At 38.7% G+C, this 12556-nt stretch overlaps 1 protein-coding gene across 1 annotated transcript in view; it reads left to right on the forward strand.

The window, feature by feature from the left end:
* LOC132563649 (ankyrin repeat, SAM and basic leucine zipper domain-containing protein 1-like) overlaps positions 1-3611 on the forward strand; it is a 55950-nt gene extending 52339 nt beyond the window's left edge. The window contains exon 12 of the mRNA XM_060228388.1: positions 3406-3611. Coding sequence (XP_060084371.1) covers positions 3406-3594 — 189 coding nt within the window. The 3' untranslated portion in view covers positions 3595-3611. The remainder of the gene's footprint in view (positions 1-3405) is intronic.
* The last annotated feature ends 8945 nt before the right edge of the window (positions 3612-12556 follow it).

Below are 12556 nucleotides of genomic sequence, written 5' to 3' on the forward strand. Positions count from 1 at the left end.
GCCGCAGGAGGGGGAAAAGGGGGGTAAATTTAGGTAAATTTTTAAAAATCTTCTTCTCATGAACCAACAGTCAGATTAAGTTCATATTTGATATTTAGGGTCCTTATGGCATGTTCTACAAAGTTTGCGAATGAAAGATATTGGGTCAAAAACGGCCCCACTAGGGGGCGGTAAAAAGGGTCAAAAATTCAACTTTGACCGATTTCAACCAAATTTGGTAGAAAGCATCCCTTAGTGAAGGACATATGAAATTATGTTGAAAAAAGTGATTATGTCCTCTTTGGGGCCCATAAGGGGTGTAAAAGTGGCCATATGTAAAAACCTTCATTAAATTATTACTTCTCAAGAACCAGTAGATGGATTTTGACCAAACTTGGCACAAAGCATCCCCATGGGAAGCCGCTTCAAGTTTGCGAAGAAAAAGGGCGTGGCCCCAATAGGGGCCCCAGGAGAGGGAAAAAGGGGAAACTTGATACAAATGTTTTACACAAGGTCCTGGCTAGTGTTTTAACTTTTTGGGGCAATTCAAAATCCAAGATGGCCACCATGGCCTCTGTTTGGCTAAGACATTATGGACTTTCTCTCAAGAACCATTGGGTGGGTCATGTTCAAACTTGGTACACATGTTTTATACATGGTCTTGCACAAGTGTTGTTTCATTTTTGCAACATTTTAAAATCCCCAGATTATTGGCATATATTCCTCAAGGACCGTTAAGGCCCCTTGGGCCTCTTGGTATGAAGTCTATTGTTTCTTTATTTGACAGAAAAAATTATTTTTATCATTATATTTTTTAACTTCTGAATAACTTAAAAATCAAGGATCTTGTAGTTTGGTGGTAGTGGTGTTTTTGGAGGAAGGGCTATCCAGGGTTTACATGAAAGACAATTTTCAACATTACCGTGGTTAAATGATACTATCTAGGTTCTTTGAAAAGAATATCCAGGTCACAGAGGTCAATTAATTTAAGAGGTTAAAGAACTACAACATACTAACTCTTTTTTTTTTTCCTTTTTTTTAAACATTTTCTTCAAGTTGGTAATGTCAAAAGAATAGAAATCCTTATAACACAACCAGTAGACCATTAGAGTGTGAGGTTTCGATGAATACACGGTCACCTTCATCTTATAACACAACCAGTAGACTATTAGAATGTGACGTTTCGATGAATACACGGTCACCTTCATCTTATAACACAACTAGTAGACCATTAGAATGTGACGTTTCGATGAATACACGGTCACCTTCATCTTATAACACAACCAGTAGACTATTAGAATGTGACGTTTCGATGAATACACGGTCACCTTCATCTTATAACACAACCAGTAGACTATTAGAATGTGACGTTTCGATGAATACACGGTCACCTTCATCTTATAACACAACCAGTAGACTATTAGAATGTGACGTTTCGATGAATACACGGTCACCTTCATCTTATAACACAACTAGTAGACCATTAGAGTGTGAGGTTTCGATGACTACAAGGTCACCTTCATCTTATAACACAACTAGTAGACCATTAGAGAGTGAGGTTTCGATGACTACACGGTCATCTTAATCTTATAACACAACCAGTAGAAGATTAGAGTGTAACGTCAACTTCATCAGACAAAGGACCAGTGTTGAGTGTACTAGCACTGATGTACGTAGTGTACGTGTACAGTGCAGCCAAAAAAGTTGGTCAGTTCCTTACCATCTCTCACTCTATGTACATTAGTGCATGCGCCACTACTACACTACATGTACACTATGTGCGATAACCAAAAACAAATCACAATTATTTTGTCTATGTGTCAATAAGGGAGATAACTCTGACATAAATTACAGATATAATTTGTAGGTTAACATATACACTGAAGATTGGTTGAAACAGACTAAATCAATAAATGAATTGGGAAAAAAGAAAAGAAGACCTGGAAAATATCCTTTAGGTAACCTGAACAGGGTGACAGGTCATACATCACAGATATAATATCCTTTAGGTAACCTGAACAGGGTGACAGGTCATACATCACACATATAATATCCTTTAGGTAACCTGAACAGAGTGACAGGTCATACATCACAGATATAATATCCTTTAGGTAACCTGAACAGGGTGACAGGTCATACATCACAGATATAATATCCTTTAGGTAACCTGAACAGGGTGACAGGTCATACATCACAGATAAAATATCCTTTAGGTAACCTGAACAGGGTGACAGGTCATACATCACAGATATAATATCCTTTAGGTAACCTGAACAGGGTGACAGGTCATACATCACACATATAATATCCTTTAGGTAACCTGAACAGGGTGACAGGTCATACATCACAGATATAATATCCTTTAGGTAACCTGAACAGGGTGACAGGTCATACATCACACATATAATATCCTTTAGGTAACCTGAACAGGGTGACAGGTCATACATCACAGATATAATATCCTTTAGGTAACCTGAACAGGGTGACAGGTCATACATCACACATAAATATCCTTTAGGTAACCTGAACACAGATATAATATCCTTTAGGTTAACATATACACTGAAGATTGGTTGAAACAGATATAATATCAATAACCTGGGTGATCCTTTAGGTAACCTGAACAGGGTGACAGGTCATACATCACAGATATAATATCCTTTAGGTAACCTGAACAGGGTGACAGGTCATACATCACAGATATAATATCCTTTAGGTAACCTGAACAGGGTGACAGGTCATACATCACACATATAATATCCTTTAGGTAACCTGAACAGGGTGACAGGTCATACATCACACATATAATATCCTTTAGGTAACCTGAACAGGGTGACAGGTCATACATCACACATATAATATCCTTTAGGTAACCTGAACAGGGTGACAGGTCATACATCACAGATATAATATCCAGGGTGACAGGTCATACATCACAGATATAATATCCTTTAGGTAACCTGAACAGGGTGACAGGTCATACATCACAGATATAATATCCTTTAGGTAACCTGAAAAGGTCATACATCACAGATATAATATCCTTTAGGTAACCTGAACAGGGTGACAGGTCATACATCACAGATATAATATCCTTTAGGTAACCTGAACAGGGTGACAGGTCATACATCACAGATATAATATCCTTTAGGTAACCTGAACAGGGTGACAGGTCATACATCACAGATATAATATCCTTTAGGTAACCTGAACAGGGTGACAGGTCATACATCACAGATATAATATCCTTTAGGTAACCTGAAAAGGTGACAGGTCATACACAAATCACAGAAATAATATAAAAACCCATAAAATTTGTACAGAATAGGAAATGATCTTTACAAATATACTTCTGTGGTTGCTGTATATGTTATCTCTTGTATATTTGTTCAATTTCACCAAGTATTATTCTTGTTTGTTTTATAGATTGTGGACTCCAACTACTATGACCCACCAGATAAAGTGAAGAAAGTGCGAATACGAAAATATAAGTTGAACCTGAGACGAGTGTTTGTGATAGGACTGTGTGTTAGCTCCATTGGGATTGTATTCTGGAAGAGAACCTCTGTACAGCAACTGTGCACTAGATACTTCAATAACCTGATCTCTAGATGACATCTAATACAAAATGGTCAGTCCAGTGTATCTCTTACCACACAGTGTGTTAAATGGTCAGATGGTCAGTGTGTAGACTTGTGACTGGTCAGTCATTGGTCAGATGGTCAGTGTGGAGACTTGTTACTGGTCAGTCATTGGTCAGATGGTCAGTGTGGAGACTTGTGACTGGTCAGTCATTGGTCAGATGGTCAGTGTGGAGACTTGTTACTGGTCAATCATTGGTCAGATGGTCAGTGTGGAGACTTGTGACTGGTCAGTCATTGGTCAGATGGTCAGTGTGGAGACTTGTGACTGGTCAGTCATTGGTCAGATGGTCAGAGTGGAGACTTGTTACTGGTCAGTCATTGGTCAGATGGTTAGTGTGTAGACTTGTTACTGGTCAGTCATTGGTCAGATGGTCAGTGTGTAGACTTGTTACTGATCAGTCATTGGTCAGATGGTCAGTGTGGAGACTTGTTACTGGTCAGTCATTGGTCAGATGGTCATTGTGTAGACTTGTGACTGGTCAGTCATTGGTCAGATGGTCAGTGTGTAGACTTGTTACTGGTCAGTCATTGGTCAGATGGTCAGTGTGGAGACTTGTGACTGGTCAGTCATTGGTCAGATGGTCAGTGTGTAGACTTGTTACTGGTCAGTCATTGGTCAGATGGTCAATGTGGAGACTTGTTACTGGTCAGTCATTGGTCAGATGGTCAGTGTGTAGACTTGTTACTGATCAGTCATTGGTCAGATGGTCAGTGTGGAGACTTGTGACTGGTCAGTCATTGGTCAGATGGTCAGTGTGTAGACTTGTGACTGGTCAGTCATTGGTCAGATGGTCAGTGTGTAGACTTGTTACTGGTCAGTCATTGGTCAGATGGTCAGTGTGGAGACTTGTCACTGGTCAGTCATTGGTCAGATGGTCAGTGTGGAGACTTGTGACTGGTCAGTCATTGGTCAGATGGTCAGTGTGTAGACTTGTGACTGGTCAGTCATTGGTCAGATGGTCAGTGTGGAGACTTGTTACTGGTCAGTCATTAGTCATATGGTCAGTGTGGAGACTTGTTACTGGTCAGTCATTGGTCAGATGGTCAGTGTGTAGACTTGTTACTGGTCAGTCATTGGTCAGATGGTCAGTGTGGAGACTTGTTACTGGTCAGTCATTGGTCAGTGTGTAGACTTGTGACTGGTCAGTCATTGGTCAGATGGTCAGTGTGTAGACTTGTTACTGGTCAGTCATTGGTCAGATGGTCAGTGTGGAGACTTGTGACTGGTCAGTCATTGGTCAGATGGTCAGTGTGTAGACTTGTTACTGGTAAGTCATTGGTCATATGGTCAGTGTGGAGACTTGTGACTGGTCAGACATTGGTCAGATGGTCAGATAGGAGACTTGTGACTGGTCAGTCATTGGTCAGATGGTCAGTGTGTAAACTTGTGACTGGTCAGTCATTGGTCAGATGGTCAGTGTGTAGACTTGTGACTGGTCAGTCATTGGTCAGATGGTCAGTGTGTAAACTTGTGACTGGTCAGTCATTGGTCAGATGGTCAGTGTGTAAACTTGTGACTGGTCAGTCATTGGTCAGATGGTCAGTGTGGAGACTTGTGACTGGTCAGTCATTGGTCAGATGGTCAGTGTGTAAACTTGTGACTGGTCAGTCATTGGTCAGATGGTCAGTGTGGAGACTTGTGACTGGTCAGTCATTGGTCAGATGGTCAGTGTGTAGACTTGTGACTGGTCAGTCATTGGTCAGATGGTCAGTGTGGAGACTTGTGACTGGTCAGTCATTGGTCAGATGGTCAGTGTGGAGACTTGTTACTGGTCAGTCATTGGTCAGATGGTCAGTGTGTAGACTTGTGACTGGTCAGTCATTGGTCAGATGGTCAGTGTGTAGACTTGTTACTGGTCAGTCATTGGTCAGATGGTCAGTGTGGAGACTTGTGACTGGTCAGTCATTGGTCAGATGGTCAGTGTGTAGACTTGTTACTGGTAAGTCATTGGTCATATGGTCAGTGTGGAGACTTGTGACTGGTCAGTCATTGGTCAGATGGTCAGATAGGAGACTTGTGACTGGTCAGTCATTGGTCAGATGGTCAGTGTGTAAACTTGTGACTGGTCAGTCATTGGTCAGATGGTCAGTGTGTAGACTTGTGACTGGTCAGTCATTGGTCAGATGGTCAGTGTGTAAACTTGTGACTGGTCAGTCATTGGTCAGATGGTCAGTGTGTAAACTTGTGACTGGTCAGTCATTGGTCAGATGGTCAGTGTGTAAACTTGTGACTGATCTATCATTAGAAAATTGTCAGTGTATGAAGATTTCACCAGTCAGTTATTGCTGGTGTGGGACTCTGAACTGATCTAGGAAAGCTGTAACTGTAAATTTCAAAGTTAACTCTTGTTCCTGTAAAAAATATCACACTTATTATTTGCCATAATGAAATTAATAGTCAAAGGGGCAGAAATGGGGAAAAGAACAAAATAAACATGGATACTTTCCCATGGACAAATGCAATGCTGATTTAGTAACTGGATGTAAGATTTCTATATATTCCTTAGTCCCAGATAACAATCATATGTGGTTTTATTATAAAATTATCATTTATTTGATCATTTTTACTAATAATATAATACATCTTACAAAACACAAGCACCAATTTGAATGAGATTTAGAGAGGTATGCTTCATTGGGGACAAGAGTGATTTGGACTGGGAGCAAATATTCATGGGACCAGAATTGGAAATAAAATGTTACTGTTTATACATCTGAAGGAAAAATTATTCCCATAGTATCTCTAATAAATTTTCCAGGGGGGATGGGAGTTGGGGGTTTGAGAACTTACAGAGCCTTTTCAGTTCTGGAAATTTGACATGATTGTGGCAACAAGTGATGTCACATTTGATTGTCTACATAACAAGTAACTGCAAAGGGAGATAGTATTATTGAATCAAACATTTTGGAAATAAATCTAGATGAGAAAAGTTTGTCCAATTTTGATACAACCATGTTCCAAAAAAGAATCTATGACCCATATATATGTTTAAAACTTATTAATATTGGTCTGAAGCCGATATTCTGTAACATCTCTTTATTTGCTTTGCCTCAAATTAGAATTTAAGTGTTGGCCTGCGACTGAGATACACTGAACACACAACACTCACATGTAACAGTTTCTATTAACGTTGGATTGCTTTTTCTCGACTCAGTACTCAAGACAACTTAAGGGAAAAAAGGTGTCAAATATATATATGGTAACAAACAAGGGTATCATTACCTTACCTTATAGGTTTAGCACAAGATTAGAAATGGTATGTGCATAGAACCTTGACTTCTGTCCCATGTTGTTAATTTAGTGTTTCAGTAGTATGATTTCATAGTACAGGTGAACTGAAAGAGTTCTGTTTGATCTTTCATCCTTTCTGCAAACTTCCAGTATGTTATCAATCATCATCATTCAATTCTATGATTGTTATGGATGTTTGAAATAGATTTACATGTGGTTGTGCCAAATAAAACAGTTTTTATTTATTGTACTTATGTATTATTATTGTGACACTGTTATCAGAGACGTATGATTTTGGACATTGTAGAATAAGTATGCATAATCATTATTAAATGATATATCAGATCGTTTTTTTCTGGTACAGAAGTTCTTGAAGTGTAACACAATCGGCAGAATCTCCTTCTATATATCTCCTTATAACATCAATGTTATCTCCTTATAACATCCTTATATATCTCCTTATAACATCAATGTTATAAGATGTAATATATTGTTGTTCTTTATCCTATTAATAGTCAAGGTCATTTAAGGATGTGCCAGGTTTGGCTAGAGTTCCAAAGTAAAACCATCAATCTACAGCCAACAATTATACCAACAGTGGTAACAATTATAACAACAGTGGTAACAATTATAACAAAAGTGGTAACAATTATAACAACAGTGGTAACAATTATAACAACAGTGGTAACAATTATAACAACAGTGGTAACAATTATACCAACAATTATAACAACAGTGGTAACAATTATAACAACAGTGGTAACAATTATACCAACAATTATAACAACAGTAGTAACAATTATAACAACAATGGTAACAATTATACCAACAATTATAACAACAGTAGTAACAATTATAACAACAATGGTAACAATTATAACAACAATGGTAACAATTATAACAACAGTGGTAACAATAATAACAACAGTGGTAACAATTATAACAACAGTGGTAACAATTATACCAACAATTATAACAACAATAGTAACAATTATACCAACAGTGGTAACAATTATACCAACAGTAGTAACAATTGTACCAACAGTGGTAACAATTATAACAACAATGGTTACACTTATACCAACAGTGGTAACAATTATAACAACAGTGGTAACAATTATACCAACAGTGGTAACAATTATACCAACAGTGGTAACAATTATAACAACAGTGGTAACAATTATACCAATAGTGGTAACAATTATAACAACAGTGGTCAGTGGTAACAATTATACCAACAGTGGTAACAATTATACCAATAGTGGTAACAATTATAACAACAGTAGTAACAATTATAACAACAATGGTAACAATTATAATAACAGAGGTAACAATTATACCAACAGTGGTAACAATTATAAACAATTGATGCAACATTGAAGGCGGTGTATTTCAAATTGAAATTTGTTGTTTGAATGTGTCCATCAAGTTAAAAACCCGTGAGCCAAAGGTGAAAAAAAAATCGGAAATAGTTTCTGCTTAATGGCTTTAAAAATCTCGGGGGATGAGGGGTATTTGAATTATATATTGATGTCATCTGACCTAGAGTCATTAAGTCAGTCATCTTGTGCCTTCTGCTGTAACTAAGACTTTAAGCTTCTGTTAAATGGCACGTGTGGCAGTTGGAGAAGAGGTTTAAAACAGGGCTTTCAAGATGGCGATTATCTTGTATATTGGACTGATTGGAAATATATGAACACTTGGTCAATCCCAGCCTATGATCAACTGAAGCAAGTTTTAGCTCAACCTTATTTGCATGTAATAAAGAATAGTTGGTTTTATAACACAACCAGTGGAAGTCTGCCGTTGACCTTTATCAGACAAATGACCAGTGTGGAGCGTACTGGCACTGACGTAAGTAGTGTACGAGATCTACACGGTCACCTTCATCAGACCAATGACCAGTGTGGAACGTACTAGCACTGACGTAAGTAGTGTACGAGATCTACACGGTCACCTTCATCAGACAAATGACCAGTGTGGAGCGTACTAGCACTGACGTAAGTAGTGTGCGAGATCTAAACGGTCACCTTCATCAGACAAATGACCAGTGTGGAGCGTACTAGCACTGACGTAAGTAGTGTACGAGATCTACACTGTTACCTTCATCAGACAAATGACCAGTGTGGAGCGTACTAGCACTGACGTGAGTAGTGTACGAGATCGTACGGAATGTATGTATATTTAAGTCGAAAAGAATGTGATCATATAAATACAATTGATACCAACAACAGCATCAAATTTACCTGTGATGAAGAAATGGATGACGCTATGCCATTCTGTGACACCCTCCTAGTAATGAAAGATGACGGTACTATCAAAGCATTGGTCTATAGGAAAAAGAAATACACAGACCAGTACCACAACTTTCGATCGTACCACCCCTTACTCCAGAAGTTTGACATTGTATGAACCTTGAAACGATTGTTACAGAAAGAAAGACATGACGCAGGAACAAAATCGCATCCATAGAGCATTGAAAACATGTGGTCCCCTTACTGGATAATTCAGAGAGTTAACGACGAGAAAAACAAAACCACTTAGAGATGTAACAGAGGAAAAGAACAAGATGAAGGAAGTATTCATCTCTTACATGAAATGCGGCCAAGTAACCTCACAAGATTCAGAAGTATCCTAGTCCACGTATACTAGGCCATGATTGAGAAACACAATGTCGTTGTCAAATTCATTTGACGCACATATGATGTCAACCAAATCTTGTTGCACAATTGCACCACTTGTCCAAACATACTCAATCCCCTCTACATCAAATCTCCAGCCACTTTGCACCACTTGTCCATACATACTCAATCCCCTCTACATCAAATCTCCAGCCACTTTGAATGTCCGGGAGTTCTGGTCGCTTGTCATCAGCATGGAGTCAGATGTATGCTTGATAGTTGACGCGACGCACATGCATGTCAAGCGAGTCCGTGCAAGGCGGCAAAAGACTCATATCGATGCTGTTTCGAGAATCCAAAGCATTCCCAGGAGCAAGGTTCTTCTTGCAAAACGTAACTTGTTGATGTCACTGTATTTGGGCTTTCCGTACATAGCACAAGCTAGTTTTTCAATTTCTATCAGTAATTCACTTTTGCATTCATGTTCTTGGCCAAGCTTGGAAAGCGTAGATATGAAGTCAGGGTTCTTTTCAACAAGTTTGAGAGGGGATATATTTCCTCTGCGAACAAAGGCACTCGTAGTATCACAGGCGGTAAGACAAGTGGAATGCTGACAAGACTGAGCAGAGCCTTTCACCAATCTTAGAAACCATGCCATTGACACTAAGTTGTCTCCGCCTGTTTCCAAAATCAATATCAAAGAACAAAGGCCTGTCTACTTGGTTGCAAAACTTCCGGAGTAGAACTAAGACATCTGTGTCAGGAGACCTTACCAATATTTTTTGGTATTGTCTGCTATGGTGTCTCACACATGAATACAGTGAAGTATAATGCGAGAGTCTGCCTCGTCCTGTGTAGAGGAAAGGGCGCGTGTCGGAAACACCTCTGTGTGCTTTCCATCATGACTTGTAAAACAAGCTGGAGCATATTTGTCCGTTTTCCACTGGTTCAGGAGCATCTGTAACAACTGGGTTTTGTTATCATCGTTCCCCATGAAACTTTTCGAGTCCTTTGGTGTTTTTGTCTTCGATCCAGAAAGCAAAAAAAGTGGGTGTGGAACCTCTCCATCTTTCGAATGATTTGATTGACATCTTTGTACGTGTCAGTCACAAAATCTACTCGTCCAGATTTGGGGAGAAGGCCGAATACTACTTCTGCTAAATCTCCAAACCTATCTGGAATAGATACCAGACTTTGTAATATTGCATTTCCATCAAAAATATGAACAACGCCGTCAGTTTGACAGAGCAATGCTGGTTCAATTGATGTTTCAAGGTAGTGCAAAAGCTTGGCTTTATCTGTTTTGCATTTAGACCGGTTTTCGATGATGTGTATTTCTATATATTTGCAAATAAGTTCAAATGCGCTTTGGTGAGCCGTGGGCGCTTTGCTGAGCCGTGGGCGCTTTGCTGAGCTCCTATGGATTGGGTTGTTCTCGATTCTTTGTGAGAGACATGTCTTATATTTTTACTTCTAGTTTATGTCCTTCTACAAACATTGTGGTACCAAGCTTCTCTTGCCACCAAATCTTGGTCAAGGACTTTAACACACAAATTATCACATTTGTTAGTGACTTTTAATTTAATCGACTCTCCGCACATTTTGTCACACACTTTGTCAGTGATTGTGTTTTACCTTTTACTTCAATCGTTTCCTTATCACAAAATATGCACTGGTCAGCTGGAAACAGCACATCGCTACAAGAAGAGGAGGGACGTGGGCGCTTTGATGAACTTGCTGCACATTCAAAATCTATGGAGGAAGTCAATTTCCTTTTCTGAAGTTTATGTATATTTGTAAATCGTTGGTAGCATTTTCAGTGGGTCCCATGTCTGACGAGGTCATGGGCATGTGAAAGGTTTAGTAAAAAGTTTTCCAGCCTGTCTTCAAAATGTACGAAGCACTGCCTTTGACTAGTGCCTATTGATGATTTCCTTGCAGATTTCTTTTTTTCGCATTTAAGTTTCACGGGTCGCTCCATTTTGATACTGATTTATGAAAAAGACGGAAACAATAGAAGTGGAAAATGTTAAGACACAAAATAAAAACTTTCTTTCTTGCATTTGACCAACATTTTATTCGTTGTACAATTTAAGTTTGATTAAATTTATTGTTTGTTCCGTTTTCTGTGTAGCGCTCGCCAAGGAGACCATTTATTCCTATCTTATTGTTAGAACTTTTATTTTACGTTACTAATTAACATATTGTAATGGTATCCGTGATTTTGTTTAAGGACTTAACATCCTTTAAACAGCATAGGATACCATTTAAGAATTTTCACTCGATTTCATTTGATGTGAATGCATGTGTTGCTGGTCGGTGCATATTGGTTTATTAGTGTAAAATTTAGGGGTGGGCTGATTTTAAATTATGTCCCAACACTCAAAGTTCAAACATAGCTTAAAATATACTACTACTTACTAAATTTTAAAAAAGCGGCCATTTTGAACAAAATCATTAATATTCATAAATATGCAGATTAATCGGTAAACATATTTTGGTATCAACTTAAAGCAAATGTCATGACCTTTCATTTGAGACCATTTTTATGGTTTTAGCATTAAAATTACGTACGCTATAACCTAGGCTGCGTTCTATTCTAAAACATCAAAACTAATAGGGGCGACAAGTTGGTAAACATCAATTTTCTTGTAGCATTTTCCATAAACTTTCAGAAAATCATACTCTTCAAAATCCCCCTAGGAAGGCGGAGTGGGGGTGGGGACAGGGGTAATGGTCAGCTCAAGGACTACACAAAATCGGATGCAAGAACTGTGACACTTCGTATGTCGAGGAAAAAGGCAGGAGATTCGGGGTCCGACTTAATTAACATGTGGAATCCCATGAAGGCAAAAAAATAATTAGATCTGAGCGATCTCTCGGTCCCAGATCAATAAATCGGCACTTACAGATCATTTCACACAGCACAATGATATCTTCAAATGGGAAAATTCCATAACAATCGACTGTTCATTTTTTCACATGGGTGGGAAGGAAGCCATCTGGCTACGCCGCAGCGGTCCAGTATTAAACAGAGTAAAGGACTACAGAATCGCCGAGTTGACTACAATACATACTTA

The sequence above is a fragment of the Ylistrum balloti genome, unplaced genomic scaffold (genome assembly GCF_031769215.1).
Source record: "Ylistrum balloti isolate Yb309-2 unplaced genomic scaffold, AGI_CSIRO_Ybal_v1 Utg371810, whole genome shotgun sequence".
NCBI lineage: Eukaryota > Metazoa > Mollusca > Bivalvia > Pectinida > Pectinidae > Ylistrum > Ylistrum balloti.